We start from the raw sequence: 18,905 nt of genomic DNA, 5'->3' as shown, positions 1-18,905 counted from the left end.
TCGATGGGGACTGAAAAAAAAAAATTGTCGTTCAAAAAAAATCACCCTAATATACATATCATTATACTCTTCTCGGAATAGATCATTTTGACTTAACGTATGACGGTTTTTTGTGTACAAACTTCACATCGGATCTATTTCGAGAATGGTTGTTGATAACAATCACCTTTGAATTATCGCATTCAGCGGCGAGGTATTATGAACCGTTGATTCAACGTTGATCCCCCCCCCCCCCCCCCCCCTCCCCAGCGACACGAGCGGCTGAAAAACTGGACCGCATCGGACCAAGTTTTCACTTCATATCCACCTCTTGAACTAGACGGCCGCATCAGCTCGCTCTTAGAACTTGTTATTCCTACGAGTAAAATTAGGGTTTAATACGTTCTCCTATTTCCATCGAGTTTCACGCCAATCGTTATCGGCCTTACTTTGCTGACTCGTTTGCCGGATTCTCGCACCTTTCGTGTGCTCGTTACTCCTTAATTGAAACTCACTCCGATCCCAACGTTCCAACAATCAACATCAACTTCCAATCTCAGTTCAGTCTGAAGAAATCACCTCACCTATTTCTAACGCACTTCGCTTAATTACCCAATGACACCCCTGAATTTGATTAAAGCTTCTATACAAGCAAAAAGTAACCCTTCGCCGTTTCATTATCCTTTATTCCATCATTCGCGGATCGAAGACGGTGGCGAGACCAATCCCAAAGGTACCCGAAACAACAGCTCCGGGTGGGTTCAGGGATGTGTTGACAACCGCTCGTCAATACCGTCCTTCTATGCCGTGAAACGAGGATTCAATATTTTTTACCTGAAAATGCAAAAAAAAATCTTGATTTTTCACGGAATATAAAGAAAATAACAAAAATGACGGGTGCTGCTATTGTGACGTCTGCGACTGAAAGGGTGAAGGGGGTGCACTGTTCAACTTGGACGTTGTCGTATGATCTCCAAATATCGAATTCCTTGTATGTCAAATGCGAAAGAGTGCTTAAAAGCCCCATTTTCTGAGCAGCAAACAAAATGCAACTGGAAAAAAAACACTCAAACGCATTTTCATTTGACGCCAAAATAAACAAGTTGCATTAATTCCACGATTTACCATTTCGATTTTACAGAATCCGTGCAATTCCTCTATTCCTGCGTTAGATGAAAACACGTTGGAGTGTTTCTCCTCAGTGTTGCGCATAGAATAGGCCTGTTGAACCCTTGTTCGTTTTTAAAATACGTGGACTTTGATGTTTGGAAACATGTACGACAACGTCGCAATCCACCAGAGCACTCTCTTGATTCAGGTACATCTTAATAGCTGTAAGACAGGTACGTCATTTTTCAGCAATGTGTGAACAGAATTATGCCAGCCGCAAAGATTACTCCCAACGTCAGTCTAGTCGTGCCGATAGCTATAAAACTTTTTAATGTGAGACCGACTATCTTAAAGTATTCAGTTATGCTCTTGTACAGAGCATCAGCGGCTGCTCTCTCTACTTCTGTATAAATGATGAAAAACTGAGGTGTTCAGAGACCTCATGTATGTATTGCATATTTTTTTCCACGTTGTTTTTTGTCCATCGTTTTTTTTCCTAGAACTAACGAGACTAGTCTTGGAGCGGCTCCAGGGCCGCAAGCCCTGGTGGGTGTGTAGGGGGCTCTGCTCCCATTTATGAATATTCTTCTTTCATCATCATTATCATTATCGTCATCGTCATCGTTATCATATTCTGTCATATTTTTATGTTGCGAGGAAAAAAGTCTAGCGGGAAAGATATGTCACTTTCGTCCCGCTTTTCAGGTGAAAGAAGATAACTTTATCGTTGAGTCGGGAATAAAAATCTTTTTTCTAGCTTAATTTTGCCGTGCCTTTTGAGTCCATTCTTTATCAAGCACGAAACCGCATTTTATTCCGTAACTTCCACCAAAGTTACACCGGCGTCAGAAGCGCGATTCTTTTGAGCTTATCGGACGTGATTCAATTCAGTGCGCACTAACGCGATATCCGATCACAGAGGACTCGATTGTTCTTACTCAATTCTTACCTATGCTTCGACCCTGGAGCAACCCCTTTCGGCAGCTCCGACGGTCGCAACACTTCACGAGAGCAGCGTCTTCCTCCGAATTCTTTAGCGCCAGCAAGATGCAGTTAAAATCAACAAAGGCAGCTCCTCCAGGCTACTGAACGACAGCAGCAGCAGCTTCTACTTCTCTTACAAGAGCGACAGGAATTTTTTACCGACCTCATATGCGTGCTGGTACTTGTTTACCAAGATTACACGCATGCATTATCGACTACGAAAATAGTTGAGCAGCCTCAAATAGTCATTTTAAATTCACTTCTCCGCTTCCTATCAAAAGTTGCTTACTAATTGCAAGGTATTGTTTTCGATATTTGAACTGTCAAGTTTTTTTCAGATTGTTTCTAGAACATTGCTTCGTAAATTTGATGATAATTTAAAAAAAACTATGGCAGAACTTGAAAAACTAAAAAATTTATCACGAACGCTACTCTAACCTGGAATAACTTTTAAGATAGTAGATTTATCGAAAAATTATAGGAAACTTTTTGTGTAGAGCCGTCAATTTCTCACAAGAATATGCATCGATAATTGCTCTACTGGGTTTCATTCCGAGGATAAAAATTATTTCCAAAAAGTACAAAAATCCCGAACGCGAACTCAAACACACACGACCGCACGATTTTACACGGTAAACTTATCATCCTTTATCACCACCTCAGCCCATGACCTGAGAGAACACGCGGGTTTTACGTCGAGTTTAATGACGTTAGAGCGTTTATGCGGAAGAAAACGGTAATACAAGAAGACTGGAATAGATGGGCAACTTCAAAGCCGTTTTTCCAATATTTACTTTTTTGAACCTTGTGAAAGTTCTAAACTCTGAAACTCTGAAAGAAGGTTCAGAACGCTTCAAAATTTTTACACCAAATTCTTAGTATCATGGTCCTCATATATCGTGTGAACACAGAAACAATTATTACAATGACACAAAAAAATAACATATCGACAGAAAATTGATTAAAAAAAATTGAGGTATCGAATTTTTCTTATAATAATTCTTTTTACTAATATTGTTGGTTCACACTGAAGATATATTCATTATACAATTATAAATATGTTAATTTCTTTTGTCAGGCACCAACATCAATGCCGAGAACTTTTACCGTCAACGCATGCGCAAAAAAATACATTGCTTTATTATGTTAAATCTCCGCCATCCGCTGATATTGCTGATTTTTTTCACATATACTTAACCTTGTGCATAAATAATCTGTAAAGGAAATGTTCTCAATACATGCGTCTTTTTTTTGATGTAACCGCGTCCGGTAAAGTACCTTCGAAAATCGGCGAAATCGCGGTATAATGCTTCAGTATATTCAAAGTCAAAGATCGCAAAAGCCTGTTCTCTTCTAAAAGTCTTGTTTTCTTCACTTTAAATGATATTTGGAGTCAGTTTAAAAGTTTCAGAGCATAAAAATCGCTACAGATTTCGTGTGAAGCAATATTTTATACAATTAACCATTCTCGAGATCGAGTGCGAAGAGCGGGGAGCGGTTAGCGGTATGTATGATAACGCTAGGTCGACTATGGAATGCAATTCAAAGTGCGATTCATCAAGTTACTTACTGATTGAAATATTATAATCATGAAGAAACCTTAGTTATTTACTAATCAATGCTTACCCATCAATTCTCAGGAGGAATATGAAGGTGCATGCTTGATATTCCCCCTCACATCCGCACCTGAATTGTCGTAGATTTACGTTTGTTTATACAAGTTTGTAGCTTAGTATCTTTCATTCTGAAGTTGAACCCCTATTTAACTCGATCTTATCGGTCCAACCTGGAATGCCATGAAAATGAGCCAAGTAAATGTAGGGTAATATCATGACCTTATACAAACGTCTGCATGGCAGCGGCGAAAATGCGCTACGAGAAAAACATTTTTTGGTAGGCATAACAATGGAAATTGATAAAAATAAATAGTACACATCGTTTGTTGATATTTAAACTTTATGAAAAAACTTATTTCACTATAGTTTTACAAAAATTATTGTATAGAAAATCACGTGATCCACAATACTACGAAAATAAAGCTGCTGCACGGGCGGCGTCGTATCTCGGAGGAATGTTGATCAATCTGCAAAATTTTGAAAAATCCTCATCTTGTGGTGAAAATTACCACGAGTAATATGTTATATATATGGTCGATCATCGTCAATCAACGAACGAAATATGGTCTTTTATATAGCTGACCTATGTAATCACGTACGTAATTGATACACGATTTTTGATATAGTACTTTTGATGATTCGCGTTTTTGTAACTTATCATGTAATTTCCTGTATAATTTATGAAATTCACAGGATAAACCATGCAATAAATTACGCGCTGATTTTTTCAGGCGCGCAACGGTGAAAAGCAAATGCTCACAGTTGTACGCGGAAGTCAGTGGAATTGTAAGAAAGCGCCGCAGATCTCCGACCATTCAACGTTCGGCTTTCTTAGCGGTTGGACGTGATTTTGCTTCTCTGATATCACAGGTACTATCTCCTATTAGTTGAATTTTAACGTTTTTTGCCTTTGATTTCATCGTCTAACCGCATGAGTTTATTTCAATCTAATCCCGCTCCTTTCACCAAAGTTATGATAATGAATAAATATCGTGATACTGTGATTTGCTCTGTCTACTTCTGCTTCGCTTAGTTTGTACTCGTCAATAAGGTGAGTCTTTAGTTTTCTTCGAGTCTCAAGCCACGGAGGGACCGGTTACGTAGATTTTTTCGTAATTTCCCATTTGCCACAAAAAAAATTCTCAACTTGGTTGTAAATTCGTACCCTCAACTTCTTTCTTTTGAGAGTTTGGAATTATCTATGCGTTGGGAGTGAGAATTGTCACCCGAGCTATGGGTTTTTACCGTGAGAGATTTTTGCCGCATATAATGAAACACTTGCTGCCTGATCGTACTCTGGCTTTTTTATAATTGGGATATTTTTATACGCTTCATTCTGGATTATTATTGTGGTTTTTCAAAAACTGATTAGCTGTGTGATTATTTTTCGTCGGTGTAGCATATATTGTATTCTTTTATCAACCTTGATATATCTATTGAGTTTCAATTTTTTTTTTTACGCTCCCCGGTCACACCAGGTAGAATCGACCCTTGGATCATCTTTCGACCGTAACATTCAATAGTCCATGGCTTCGAACGGGACTTTAGTCCTGATATACCTACGATTTAAGGTTTCTCCCATGAGTACGGACCATCAGTCATTTGAATTAAGCTTTAATGTCGACCTATCACCCGATCAAACTAAATCGTACCCACGGAATAAATACGTTCTTTTGAACCGTGTACTATGCGACTATTTTTTCCTGAAAGGATCACATGTAAGGAGTATCACCTCCAAATTCTAGTTGAAAATGTGAAAAACTTACAAAGTTATGATTTTTTTTATTTTTTAAATGTCACTATTTTATTTCTTATGAATAATTTGTCCTACATCATTGAGAATGTTCAAAGCATGTTCCGTAATTTTTTAAACCACTTCAGACGGATCGTTTGCTCATAATACTTTTTTAGAAACCGACTGAGTATAATCGACCCAGTGTGACCACCGTGATTGAGTTTGAAGGTGCCTCCACGAAAGATTAATAAGGACGCAAGTTGCACCCATCCGGTCACTAAGGTCCTATCAATATTCATACTCCGTTGAATCTTACCAATTATACGATGAATTTGCATAGCACTTCATTTGGAAAAGCCATAATTGAAGATATTCCGTTAGCGTAAATAGTCGGTGAAAATTGTTGACTTTGTCTGATTTACTTAGCCTTCATTTTTTGATATAATTACCTTTGAAGTACTATGAGTCTTCCGTATTAGAATGATAAAACCTCAATTGATGTAAAATATGCATAACTTTAAAACCATAAATGAGTGAGAACGACGAATGATCTCGATTTAAGTGCCTGTATTTGTTCAAAATAGTAACTTCCATAACTTCAATAAGACTCCAGTTTTATTATGACGATGGATAGATAATATGACGATTGATCGTCTGGTCACATGAAACAGACTGAAATTGTCACGAATGTTTTTATGAGTGACACGAATGAATATGTTTACACCCTTGTCTTAACCTTCAACAGTTGTAATTTTCACCCGTAATGTGCATATTTCAATTGCCGTGGTTCTTCACCTACAGTTATTGATAGTCATATATTATCTGATCTAAATGCGTGTACCCTAGCACAAAACCAGACTTGCGTTTCGCGCGGGCTCATCCGTTTTTTTGAATTTGTATTCTATATGAAAAATGAATCACAAATCTAATAATTCAACGAAGTACAACGATTACTGTATAATATGAATAATGTCTCCAATATTATTTGTCAAAATACAAGACTCTTTGCTATATCTTGTGTCTCGCGTGTCTATAAATATACATATATGGGGCATTCGACGTGAAATCGAGGAGTCATTTGCCTCGTGACATCAGATCCTTGCATAACTTTTTTTCGAAAGTATTTTTTCGCTACTCCTTCAGGTGGCGTGACGATCGTTTTTGTGTAAAAAAGGGATGAGTAAAAAAACACCATTTATCAAATTCTGCAGTTTTTTCCACAGATTGTGGGTCAAAAACAATTGATATCTATCATAAACAGAAGGTGGGCTGCGGCTGCCTTATACTTTTAAAAAATTCTTGTTTAACTTGCGTGATAAAAGAAAAAAAATCTAATCCTAATATTTCTTACAGAAGCGAAACCAAAAGAAAAATAAATCATGTCTTGGAATATCTTGATATTTTACATATTTTGCAAAACAAGTGAGACTAATCTTCTTTGTTTCAATAAAAAATATCAAAAGATAAAAACTTTATTATTCAAAATAAAGGCAAATAACTCCTTGATTTCACGTGGAATGCCCCATATGTGTATATACATATACTTGGGTGTACCGAATTTGAGAAATTTTCGAATTTCATTCGAGCTGACCGCTGTGGAACAAAATTTAGGGGTTCCGAGAATCGTTTTTGTGAAATCAAAGTTGAAAATCGACGAATCATTGCTCAAACGCATATTATCATTTATATATTGCGGAAAACTGTTTGTCAATGCTTCATTAGGTTGATTTCAGACTCGTTGCTAAGAAACAGTAACAAACGGTAAGCGATAAATAAAGCAGGATTTTTCAGAATTTTTTCAGATTTTTCAATTAGGGTTATCGATTTGCTCATTTTCAAAAATCATGAGTTGATGAAATGTTTTTCAAAAAATCTGATACAAATCTGGAGTGTTTTTTTTAAGGTGGAACAACGCAAGAAATTATGACTCTAATCAGAAGGGGTCAGGGTCAGTTGTTGGTCGGTTTGCGATAGACTGCCTCATATATATAGTCTATTCTCCATACTAATCATATTCTTCCTGTATTACTTTGTCTTCTCTCGGCGTCTGAGCCTTCACCCCAGTATCGACTGTCTTGTCAACATGCTTTGGCACGTCGTGCGTCACGTTGTCACGCGCAATACACAATTGTGTTTTACCCACGATTTCTCTCACCCTAATCCTAACATTTTCTTCTAAATAACCGCTTTAACATCATTGAACCCTTCATAAGAATTGCGTGTTCTCTCATTATTTAATTCACTTTTAATTCCACACGAAACACGAAATCCTTTGATATTCTGTAAGTCAAACAATCATCCAGTTTCCACTCCAGTGGTTTATAATAACGCGATTCTGATACAACCATTAGGATTTGAGTTTAAAATTGTCATTTTGTCACGAAAACCTCAAGCACTCGCAGTTATTTTTGCATTTCTTGGATTCGAAATAGTAAATCTTCACTGGCTCCCAGTTATAGGTAGACAACTGGAAAAAACCAGTGCCTACACGCTGACGATTCAGTGACATTTTACCAATTTTCCCACTAATTTTCTAGGCCTATATGTACTGTAGGGTGATTCAAAAGGAAAAAATATTTCTGCTTTCACACGCTCGGATGTTGGTGTTTGATGGAAATAACATCTTCCCAAAAAATTAGCCGTGCAGCTCAAAGTCTATGATGTTGCTATTTTCTTGAGCAAAAAAACTCATCTTTGAGGAAGATCTTTTTTTCCACCAAACCAAATAAAGAAGATACTTTTTTCAAAACCAGGAAAAGCAACCACGCGAAGTTAAAAAGCCTGCCCAGCCCTTGGTGCACACCATATTTTTTGTAACGCATGAACAGATTTTTATTTGTCACAGTTTCAAACATGTCATGAGTACATGAACATATTTTATCGCAATTAGTGAGAATTTTCTTGAAAATATTGTAAAATATTTTGCCGACCAAAAAAAATTAAAAACACGCGCTAGTCGGCGCAGGCTCGGACGTTTTCAATTTCTATTTTGCGCGCTGGTCTGGAAACGGTCACCTTAGTTCTGCTTGATGGATGAAAAAATGCAAAACTCGTGTAATTGAAATTTTCCAGTCGACGATGATTCGGAATAGATGTTCGAATACGAATTTGAGCTACAGGAAGAGTAGTAACTATATTCTGTGTTTTTGATAGAGTGAAAGAGTTCTTGGCAATAGAACGCCATGGCGATGGCAATTTCACGGTGCATAGAAACCACGATATCAGCTCGAATGATAGAATGGACGTTTGAGGGCCTTGGAACAGCTTTATCCATCGGATCAATGGTCGGGTTTACGGTATTTTTGGAACTTCTGATAATGTTCATGCGACCGGACATCGTCGATATAGACAACAGAGTACGCATCGTGTCTGCGGAAGACATGCTCGACACTTATGACTTTGTGATAATTGGTGGTGGATCTGCCGGCGGTGTACTTGCCAACAGATTATCAGAAAATACAGACTGGAATGTCTTGCTTCTCGAAGCTGGAGATGACGAAGATGTCATATCTGAAGTACCGATGATGATCCTCAACATTCAGCGTTCTCACATGGACTGGGCATTCAAAACTGAACCTTCAACGAACTATTGCAACGGCATGATTAATAATCAGTGTAGCTGGCCCAGGGGTAAGGTACTTGGTGGCAGCAGTGCTATCAATTATATGATCTACGTGCGGGCGAACCGTAAGGATTACGACAAATGGCGAGACCTCGGCAATCCAGGATGGGGGTACGAGGATGTTTTGCCGTATTTTAAGAAAGCAGAGAACATTTCAATTCCTGATCTTCGTGGATCACCTTATCACGGAGCCGAGGGCTATCTCACCGTGGAAACTTACAGATACAAGCATCCCATTGGAAGTTATTTCATGGAGGCCATTCAGGAAATGGGTTACGACGAAGTGGATTTCAACGGAGAGACGCAAACCGGAGCTTCCTATCCACAAGGCACTCTTCGAAATGGCCTCAGGTGCAGCGTGGCGAAAGCCTATCTACGCCCCATATCTAATCGAACGAATCTTCACATCAGCACGAATTCCATGGTTAATAAGATTTTGGTAAATGAAACGACAAAAACAGCGTATGGCGTTGAGTTTGTTCGCGGGCACGTGACGTACATCGTCCATGCTAAGAATGAGGTGATACTATCAGCGGGTAGTATACAATCACCTCAGCTACTTATGCTCTCAGGAATTGGTCCCAAAGAGGACTTGGAGGATCTTGGAATCGACGTTATTCTCGATAGCCCTGGAGTCGGGCAAAGTCTTCAGGACCATGTCGCACTCGGTGGACTTACCTACTTGATTGATCCACCATATAATCTGTCAACATCGACATTTTCAGCCGCTCAACAGTTTCTGATCCAACGTAAAGGTCCGCTGTACGATGTTGCATTGGCTGAAGTATTTGGATTTATGAATACTAGGTAACTGCATTGATAATTACTCAGCAAGAATATAATCCTTTAATGGCCAGTAGGCTCTTATATCGCAGACATTTGATTCACATACACAAGTTAAATCAGGTTCACCTCCAGAATTGGAAGATTTCTGATTAGTCCATGAGCTAATCATCTTGCTGAATATTTTCTCTTTATAGCAGTTGACATAGATATATAATGTGAAAAAAGCTTTCATATGAACTTCGCGCACCCACATTATTTTAACCACAAATGGATATGTTCTACATCAACAGTTAATGCTTCTTTCTTGCAGATATTCGAACAGTTCCGAGGATTATCCAGATATCCAATTGTACTTTGGATCAACGGCTGATAATTTGAATAGAGCACGTATTGAGCACGGTTTCAGTGTAAAAAGTGACTTCTACGAGAGCTTAAATGCAGACATCATTGATAAGGATTCGTATGGTATAATACCACTCTTACTACACCCAAAGAGCAGAGGTTACATCAAACTGAGAGATAATAATATTACAAGCCCTCCGATGATAATTCCAAATTATTTCGACGACCCATCTGATTTGGATGTTTTGGTAAGTTAATAATCTTCAGCGATGAAGGATCTGATTGCGTGCTGTGTGTTAAATTCGAAAATAAAAGTGACACAATTCTTCTCTTCATTTGCAACATTTGCAAATATTTGGTATTTACCCAAAGTGTTTCAATAGAAGAGTAGAAATATGCTTTCAATTTTTCTCAAAAGAAGACTAGATTTCACTTGCCACGAACAGTACGCAAAATATCACTTGTACACACTGCAGGGTGAGAGCTGATGTCACTTATTCTCAGTGACAAACCACGCTCTGATGAGAAAATGATTAACTTCGCTACTCACAGTCGAGTAGAATCGATTTGGTTTCGTGTTGTCGAAATTTTCTTGTTCCAGGCACAAAAAAAAACATGACATTGCCAAATGGAAAAACAAATCTTCCCTGTAAGATTGTCATGCAAACTAAGAGTGAAATTCTGATACTTTAATCGAAAGTATATTTATTCGTATACGTATCGAACGACACCGTTTATTACAGGCAGAGGGAGCTGTTTTGGTCTACAATTTTAGCCAGACCCCGACTATGCAGAAACTCAACGCACGTCCTAATCCCAACTTGATTCCCGACTGTGCGAACTTGACTTTTCCATCTCACGCTTATTGGCGCTGCTACGCACGGTTCTATTCGCTGACGTCTTACCATCCAACTTCAACTTGTAAAATGGGTCCCGCCCGTGATGAAATGGCCGTAGTTGATCCCCGCCTGCGAGTCCACGGGGTGGAAGGTCTTCGGGTGGTCGACGCTTCAATAATGCCAAACGTCGTATCTGGCAATACCAACGCTCCAGTAATTATGATCGCAGAAAAGGCAGCGGATCTGATTAAGGAAGATTGGAAATGGAAAGAAATATCTGCCGACTGCAACAAAAGTTTCAACCCCACAGGTAATATTTTTCTGTCATCCGTACTACTTTGGTATTGCTGACTTGCTTATTATGTGTATGCTTATTTCGAATACTTATTCTAAATTAGGCGTAGAACAAAAAAAAGATGGTGCAATTTTAGCTCAGTAATAACTAGCCACAGAGTTATTCACATCGCGCAGTACATCGCGGACTGTAATATATTTCGTTATTATATCCGTATTGAGCTCTTCGCGATTCTGATCATTGAGAAAATAAGTAAGTTTTTTGAGAAGCAACTAAAGTTCTCGCGGAAATATTCACTGATCGTTGAACTGATTATCCAATTTCGGATGTGATGACTGATTTAAGACCATCCGTGCCGCCTGCTGTGCGGGTTCAATGAATAAGAGCCAACGACATTAGCAGCCTTGCATCAATCAGAATCTACTTCGTTAAGCGTACACGTGACCTCCTATTTGTAGTAGAAAGAACTGTAAGCCGATATTCAGGTTGTGTGGTACATAAAAGCTTTTGTCGAGGTTTGAAAATTGGTGAATTCGTAGGTGGAATAAAACGAAGATACGTATTTCAGGACATGAAATGACTGTTTCTACATATTGGAATGGATTTCCATCCAGTGTATTTCTTTGCCATAGCGTGAATTCGTACGAAGTGTGAGAAAATGAATGATTCTTTTCTTCTTATACATTTACATAATCCTCGATAGTTACGGCCTTATACCAATATGACGTTGACTCGAAGAACTAGAAACTAGTGATTCACGATTATTCGATGGACTTGGTTAATCTATCTTCCAATTATTCTATCAATCGCACACCCTCACCACAAACAAATTCGTCGTCGATTTGGGTGTTTTGTTATCCTCTCTGCTGCCATTTTATTCAAAAACCGTATAAAATGACTGAAACTCATAAATGCAGTCTCTTGGCTCATTGTGTCTAAGCCGATTCAGGATTCTTAGACTGACAGCTTTTCGAGGCGAACATTACGATTCGCCAGAATTTGGATATATTCTATTATATGCCGAGACGTGAAAATCCTACAATTTTTAGGGCTCTTGCACCTTCAAAAGTATCAGAATTCTTTCTAAAATGTGTACTTTTAATCACTTTGGTCTTCGCATATTCTGGTCTCAGAATATAAAATAAAAGCATTTTCGTAGCACAAATTCTTGAGGATCTTTTACCTTGAAATAGATTTCATGTTCAGAAAAACCAGAATTTTTGAGAAACATGGAAAACATATGAGAACATATATTTTGTCAACAGCAGAAAGTGCATCAAATTCTAAATCATGATGAAATTGATTAGCGCGTTTTATGTAAACATTAAAGTTTGGCGAACTGAAACTTGAAGGATTTTCATGATCTGTTCAGTGTACGCTATAGTTTTTCCAAATTCAATTAACGTGATTTGTAATCATTTGGCGCTGGCCTCGTCCCTGGAAGGTCTAAGCGCGACAGGACATCAGATTCAAAATGTACCTTTTTAGCACTCTAACCTCTCTTAAAATCGCAACTTCATCTTCGTAGCGATTTCCTAACTTTCGTGATAAAATTGTCGGGTCGAAACTCGTACATACAAAGTTTTTTGGCTCGTCAAAAACCGTATCCACGCTCATCTCAAAATGTACTCTTCTTCAAGCTCCTTCCTATTACCGTTACGTGATTCTGTGTGTCAATGCAAGGACTATTGATTGCGTTACAATCACCCCAAATGCTCGCTTCAAACGTTGCATGTACGCCGTACCTACTAATGACGGGTTTCAACCCTTGAGTCAGGGAATTCAGTTTTTTCTTCTTTTGGCATGGAAGGGCAATTATACGTTTCCTCTATATTTCAAAAATGTATTGAAACCAAAAACAAGCCCTGAAATGGCGTGAGAACGGGGTGAATGATTTCCATTGTTTTAGATAGTGATCTTAAATGTGATTTATATGAATATTTATTTTGAGACAGTACGATTCATATGCAGCCAAGAAATAAAAATATCCCGTGAAGTTGAAAAAGCGGGTATTTATTAACAGACTTTCATCAATTAAACGTGTCTCACGTAAGATCCCATGGCCACCCCACTCGAACAATTTGGTTTCCTCACTAAAACGGTCTCAGCTTTCACATGAAAAACTCAAAATAAAATAAATTTTTGCGACGCATGATATTAAGCGATTTTCTGCCTAAGAACGTCTTTTGGAGGTTGATTTTGAGGAGTTATCCAAAAATTAATGATACATTTGGAAAGGTGAGAGTTTTTCACATAAGATACATGTTTCTTCCTGATTTTTTTAAGCCGGTTACGATACGCAAATAATTCGCATTTCAACCTCAATCAGGTCAAAATAATAAACTTTGATGTGGCATTTCTGGCGGACAGTGAGTCCTGGAGAGTTACAACTTGGTGAAGTTTTCAAACTTAGTACACACTAGAAGAGAACAAATTTTCCGAAAAATCAATTTTTCGATGTCCAGATCATTTGTTATTAATTGGTAGATTGGCCAATAAATAAAAATCAAATTTTCAATTTGAAACGGACCAAAAGGCATAAAACCTTTTTTTCAGCTGCATGCTGGGCCCCTGGGCCCATGCAATAGATAATAGTGAAGAATATAGAGCATAGCTGTCGTTGAGAGAACTCACACAATAGTTTATGTCATTTGCAGTGCAATAAAATTGGTACTGACTTAGGTGAACTATTCATGCATCAACGATCCATTGCATGCACCCCACGCTTTTGGTTTTCAATCTGTATGGGGCTACGAGAAATCATATTATCCTTTTTAGTCCGTATTGAAGACGTGGTAAATTGAAAATTTCACTTTTATTTAATTATATATTATGTAGAAAAGGAATAAAGTCGAAGATCGTTCCCGCGCGCGGTCGGGTGTTGCGTTCGGGGGGAGATCTTCGATTGACTGCTCCATTTACTGTCAGATTATATCTAGGCTCACAAGCCTTTCGATGTCCACGCGTGCAAACTCTCATGTTCGCTTCGTTCAGATTTTTAGTTCAGCTCTTCATTATCTGCAAATTCGGTTCCTTTGGGTCGTGTCAACTATCTCTATGAGTGATTGGAATAATTCTCTTCACACAAACAGTCTAATTCAAAATACGCATTTGTTAACGAATAACAAGTTCTGCTCAATCAATCATTAGCGTTAGATTTTAACGATGTCTCATCCAGTCGTCAAGCTGTTTAATTACGATTGCAATAGCAATAATTGAGTTGGAAGTTCTGAATCTGAGAGTTTATTTGATTTTGGTTTACTTGCTCCTCACTTGAATTTGGAATCAATTCCAAGTTCAATTTAGTACTCGATCATTTGATGTTAATTCATGTTCTTGATTCTTTGGTGTTTAACGATAGATTCTTGCGAGGCGGATGTATAGTGCTTGGCTTTATTGTCAAATTTTCCACAAAAGTCTGGCGATTCGTTTTCACACTCAAATTTTTAAACCGATGTTATTCTAGAAATACGTACTTGGCGGATTTGTTGACATTGACAAGGTGTTTAAATTTGCGGTTTGAGACAGCTGGTTTGTGAATTTCATGCGCCATAGTATGGTGAATGCATTGTGGATTCATGCAATTTTTTACAGCGTAGATCTCGACTGCTGTCGCCGGTCTACGGGTACGGCTTGTCTATTCGACTTATTGTTAGTCGTAGTCTACGTCACAGAACATGAAGTCATATGAAAAATAAATCCCTACCTACAAACATCGATCCTTGCTGCTTGTTTTAACGTATTACGGATGAGACGGAAAAACAAGTGTCAATGTTTTTCGAGTGACTAAAAATACGTTAATGAATGGATTTTGCAACTGACATTACAATTACAAATTGATGAAATACTATCGAACGACTTTCAAGCCTGCTATTTTTCTCATGAGTCGTCTTTCACCCATCATTTTGATTTTCTGAAAGAATTTTAACTACTGAAAGAAATTAGTATTCGAACAATAGCCGCTTGGTAACAAGAGTATCGAGACTAATTTTTTTAACATGGCATTGATAATTCGAAATAACTCGCGATGCCTCATCTCACCTACGACTAAACAGAATAGACAAGCCGTATCCAGTTTGGCATGCCAGAGCGCGATTTACCTTGACTGAGGGATCGAGGGGTTTACAATCGAGTGGAACATAGTCGACCCCTACAGGGACTGCCAGGCGTTTCCACGGTGAACCGAATACCGGCTGCGTAGCTTTAACATGGCGAAGCGCATTCTTACCAACTGCTGCACAAGATTCTAGTTTGCGGGCTAATAATGGGAATAAAAAACTTCCAAATATTTTTATAAATGTACAATGTTTTATGTGCAAAATAAAACAAAGATTTGATTCAGAATTACATGTAATTAATAAAATTCTGTTATATTGTCAGTTGATCAATTAGGGATCGCTCAATTTTTCCTTTACTCAACTGATATTATGTCGCTCAACAGAGATAAAATTGAACTTTCATTCTGGTACGAGGTCAGCATATGGTTAAAAAGTGAAAAACTCGAACGATAAGTGCAGTTCGTGATGATTTCTGTTATACTGCCAATTGAACTGCAGTACTGAACTGGAATTATTCATGAAGTGGAGCTAAATGAACTTCCTCATTTATTTCTCAATAGTACTCAATACACAAATCATTCTTATCGTGGATGCTCAATGACTAGACTGTAACAAAAACACTCAATTAGAACATGCACGCTATCAAACTTCTGAAGTTGAGTTGATATAGATTTTGTCAAGAATTTCCTCTCCAAACTTAAGACTAGGGAATTAAATTTTTCAACACATTCCCTGCTAATCGTCCTTTTGTGAGGTTGCGTGTTCTTTTAACTGTACAATTATTTGCGACGAATTGTAAATTGAAAAAAAGTTCATTTCTTTAACCATGATTCAAGAATGAAGATTCTGTAGAAAAAAACAGCTCGATATTTTTCTCGTCATTCATGTCTCAAGGTTTCATTGTGGATACGATAAAGGATCGCACGTTCATCAACTTCATGCTGATTGCATTGAACGGTATGACACACCAATTGTATTAAAAAAAAAAAAATTTTAATAACTTTTTTTCATCAATATCTACAAAGCTTACATTTACCATAATTTTTATCTATATTTTTTTATTTATATCCTCCAATTCAAAATTTCCAAAGACGGAAAAATACCAAGTCTTAATCCAACAATCAAATTGTTATATGTTGTTCATTTCTTGTACTGAAATCTGTTTACCGTTGTCTGTCTTCAAACTTTAGTGAATTCTTGAATCTGAACAAAGAAAACAATTGTTCAGTACTTGAGAAAAAGACAGCAGTTCTAAATTGTAAAGAAGATAAGAACGCATCGTTACTGCACAAAATTATACTCCTCGAAATAATCCTGCACAAAAATTATACTACCTGAAATTATTTCACACAAAAATTATTCAGCATAGATCTTATTTTTTCTGTGAAACACTTTCATGCGGTATAATTTCACGTGGTATGGTTTTGTGTAGTACAACTTGTAGTATAATTTGGTGCTGTGCAATTTTGTGTGGCATAATTATGTGCAGTATTGTGCAGTATAATTCTGTGTACCTACTATCGAGCGTGTAGCAACGTCACACTTTCAAAAAGTAAACTCTGCTCAATGTCAACAATTTTTTGTACACAAATTCGCAACCACTTTTCTCCTGTAGCGTATATTCGAATTAACATTACATAGGATAAAGATCGTTGTGAAGTTTGAACACGCTGCCCTCCGGTGGATAGATACACACGTCGTTAGTCTTGTCACACGACAGTTCTATTCAATTTGCCTGAGAATCACATACGTCGATGTTTATAGCATGGCAATGATGACTGCCGTCCGCAGTTCGCATCATGCAAATAATTCCGTGCAAGTAAAAGCGAACGTTATCTGCATCACAATATAATAAGAACTATAGACGAATGAAAATATATTTACAGTCTTCATACTGTTAGATGTGCTCGAGAAACGATTCTTAAGGTGCATATAAAGACCCGTTGTCGTTGTACACCTCGAAAACGCGGGGATGTAAAACTTCTATACCGCTCAAGCGATCAGAGTGAAACTTGGGCAGTTAATGCCTTATTTTGGCAAAAAGTGGAGCGTCTTTTTATTTTCTCAAAATTTTGAAAAAAAATTTACAGATTAGTTACCACCCACAGAAATTGGCCAAATTTTCACAGTTACACTGAATTGATCGAACTATCCGGTATGATGCCACTCGGTGGTGATGAAACACACATTTTGAGCCCAGTCCCATGAGATTCGATGGTGAATTGACGAAATGGCAGCTAATCTGGTTTTCGATTACAAAGAACACCGAAATCACATTTTGGCGACATTTGTTACCGACCTTTCATGCATGCCGGTAATTTCTTACCGACATTACACGCATACATTAATTCGTGCACTGTTTCACGTCAAACAAAATGATGGTAGGTAAGTATAGTTTAGAAGTGAAGATTTCACCTTCAATTGAAACCTGAAGTGGGAATATCAAGATCTCAAATTAACTCACGGATCCGGAAATGCACTTTGCCTGTAATTCTTGGGCCTCGTATTCCGGTCGTAAAACGAATCGGTGCACCTCATCGTTTCGTGGATTCCGAAGTGCAATTCAATTTTGCAAATACATAAGAGGGTATAAATCCAGCAAACAAATAAAATTGCATCCACCAGGATAGATGGCTGATAAAATATTTAAGCTAGACTCATTAACAGCTCAGCTTAATTTGCGTTACAGCACGATTATCCGACTACTCAATTAAATGGGTATTCAGACGAGTCGCAGCCATGCATGTATAACACATAAATCCTGCGTCCCATTAGCATAAGCGTGTCGTTGTACATTGCAGGACTAATAAATTGCTTCTAGATGAATGAGAACTCGATATCCTTGAGGGGCGAGCCCTGCAGTACGATGTGTCACTCCACTATTGACTGTTATGTAAAAACAACGAGTACAAGTCCTGTTCCACCGTTCCCTCGACTTGTTCTCCGGGTCTAGGTATACGGCTTAAAAAAAACCAAAATCTGTTCGACGATTTGATGCTTCTGCCAATTCGATTATTTCGTATTTTTCTTTCATCTTTTCTTTTATACTCTACATTGCAATCAGCCTAATTTTTCTTTAGTTGTGCAAAAAAAAATAGCGAGAACTCGAATCAGTTAATTAATCGTTTGTAACTTGTACTAGCAGTAATAGGGAATTAAAAATAGAGCCACGCGAAATAAAAAAAGTGTCTGGTCCGGTGGACCAGACCACCATGCCTATATCTTTTGGAATTTGTGTCAGTATTCTCAGAAATTATCTTAAATGTTTTGTAAAAACAATACTTGTAATGAAAAACAGTCCGAAATGATCTTGGCATGGATACCCTATACACAACAACTCTTTCTTATTCTGTACATTGCAAGTATTTAAAAGTGAGTAAAAAACGTCAAAAAGATCTCTCTGAAATATTGAATTATAGCGTTGTAGTAAAAAAAATTTTCATTGTAGAAATTTCAGGAAATTTCTATCGAACTTCAAAAATGTTCAACTGACATCCATCTGAAGGGTGACAGCAAAATGTTGTTAATCTATCAGCAGC

The 18,905-nt window shown here is 37.8% G+C and overlaps 1 protein-coding gene across 1 annotated transcript; it reads left to right on the top strand.

Moving 5' to 3' along the window:
- The first annotated feature begins 4,640 nt into the window (after positions 1-4,640).
- On the top strand, positions 4,641-11,452 carry LOC124410165 (glucose dehydrogenase [FAD, quinone]-like). Its single transcript, XM_046888329.1, has 5 exons — positions 4,641-4,740; positions 8,580-9,853; positions 10,143-10,422; positions 10,918-11,323; positions 11,412-11,452. The coding sequence occupies exons 2-5, from the start codon at positions 8,607-8,609 to the stop codon at positions 11,450-11,452; spliced, it is 1,974 nt and encodes a 657-aa protein (XP_046744285.1). The 5' UTR covers positions 4,641-4,740; positions 8,580-8,606.
- The last annotated feature ends 7,453 nt before the right edge of the window (positions 11,453-18,905 follow it).

Source organism: Diprion similis, chromosome 9 (genome assembly GCF_021155765.1).
Source record: "Diprion similis isolate iyDipSimi1 chromosome 9, iyDipSimi1.1, whole genome shotgun sequence".
Classification (NCBI taxonomy): Eukaryota; Metazoa; Arthropoda; class Insecta; order Hymenoptera; family Diprionidae; genus Diprion; species Diprion similis.
Note: the sequence above shows the minus strand (reverse complement) of the source record. Positions and strands in the feature narration are given on the sequence as shown.

Excerpts from the sequence above, each read along its gene's own strand:
- LOC124410165 (XM_046888329.1), top strand. The coding sequence starts at position 8,607 with ATGGCGATGGCAATTTCACGGTGCATAGAAACCACGATATCAGCTCGA. Across the intron at positions 9,854-10,142 it reads TTTGGATTTATGAATACTAG|ATATTCGAACAGTTCCGAGG; the intron begins GTAACTGCATTG and ends TCTTTCTTGCAG. Across the intron at positions 10,423-10,917 it reads CATCTGATTTGGATGTTTTG|GCAGAGGGAGCTGTTTTGGT; the intron begins GTAAGTTAATAA and ends CGTTTATTACAG.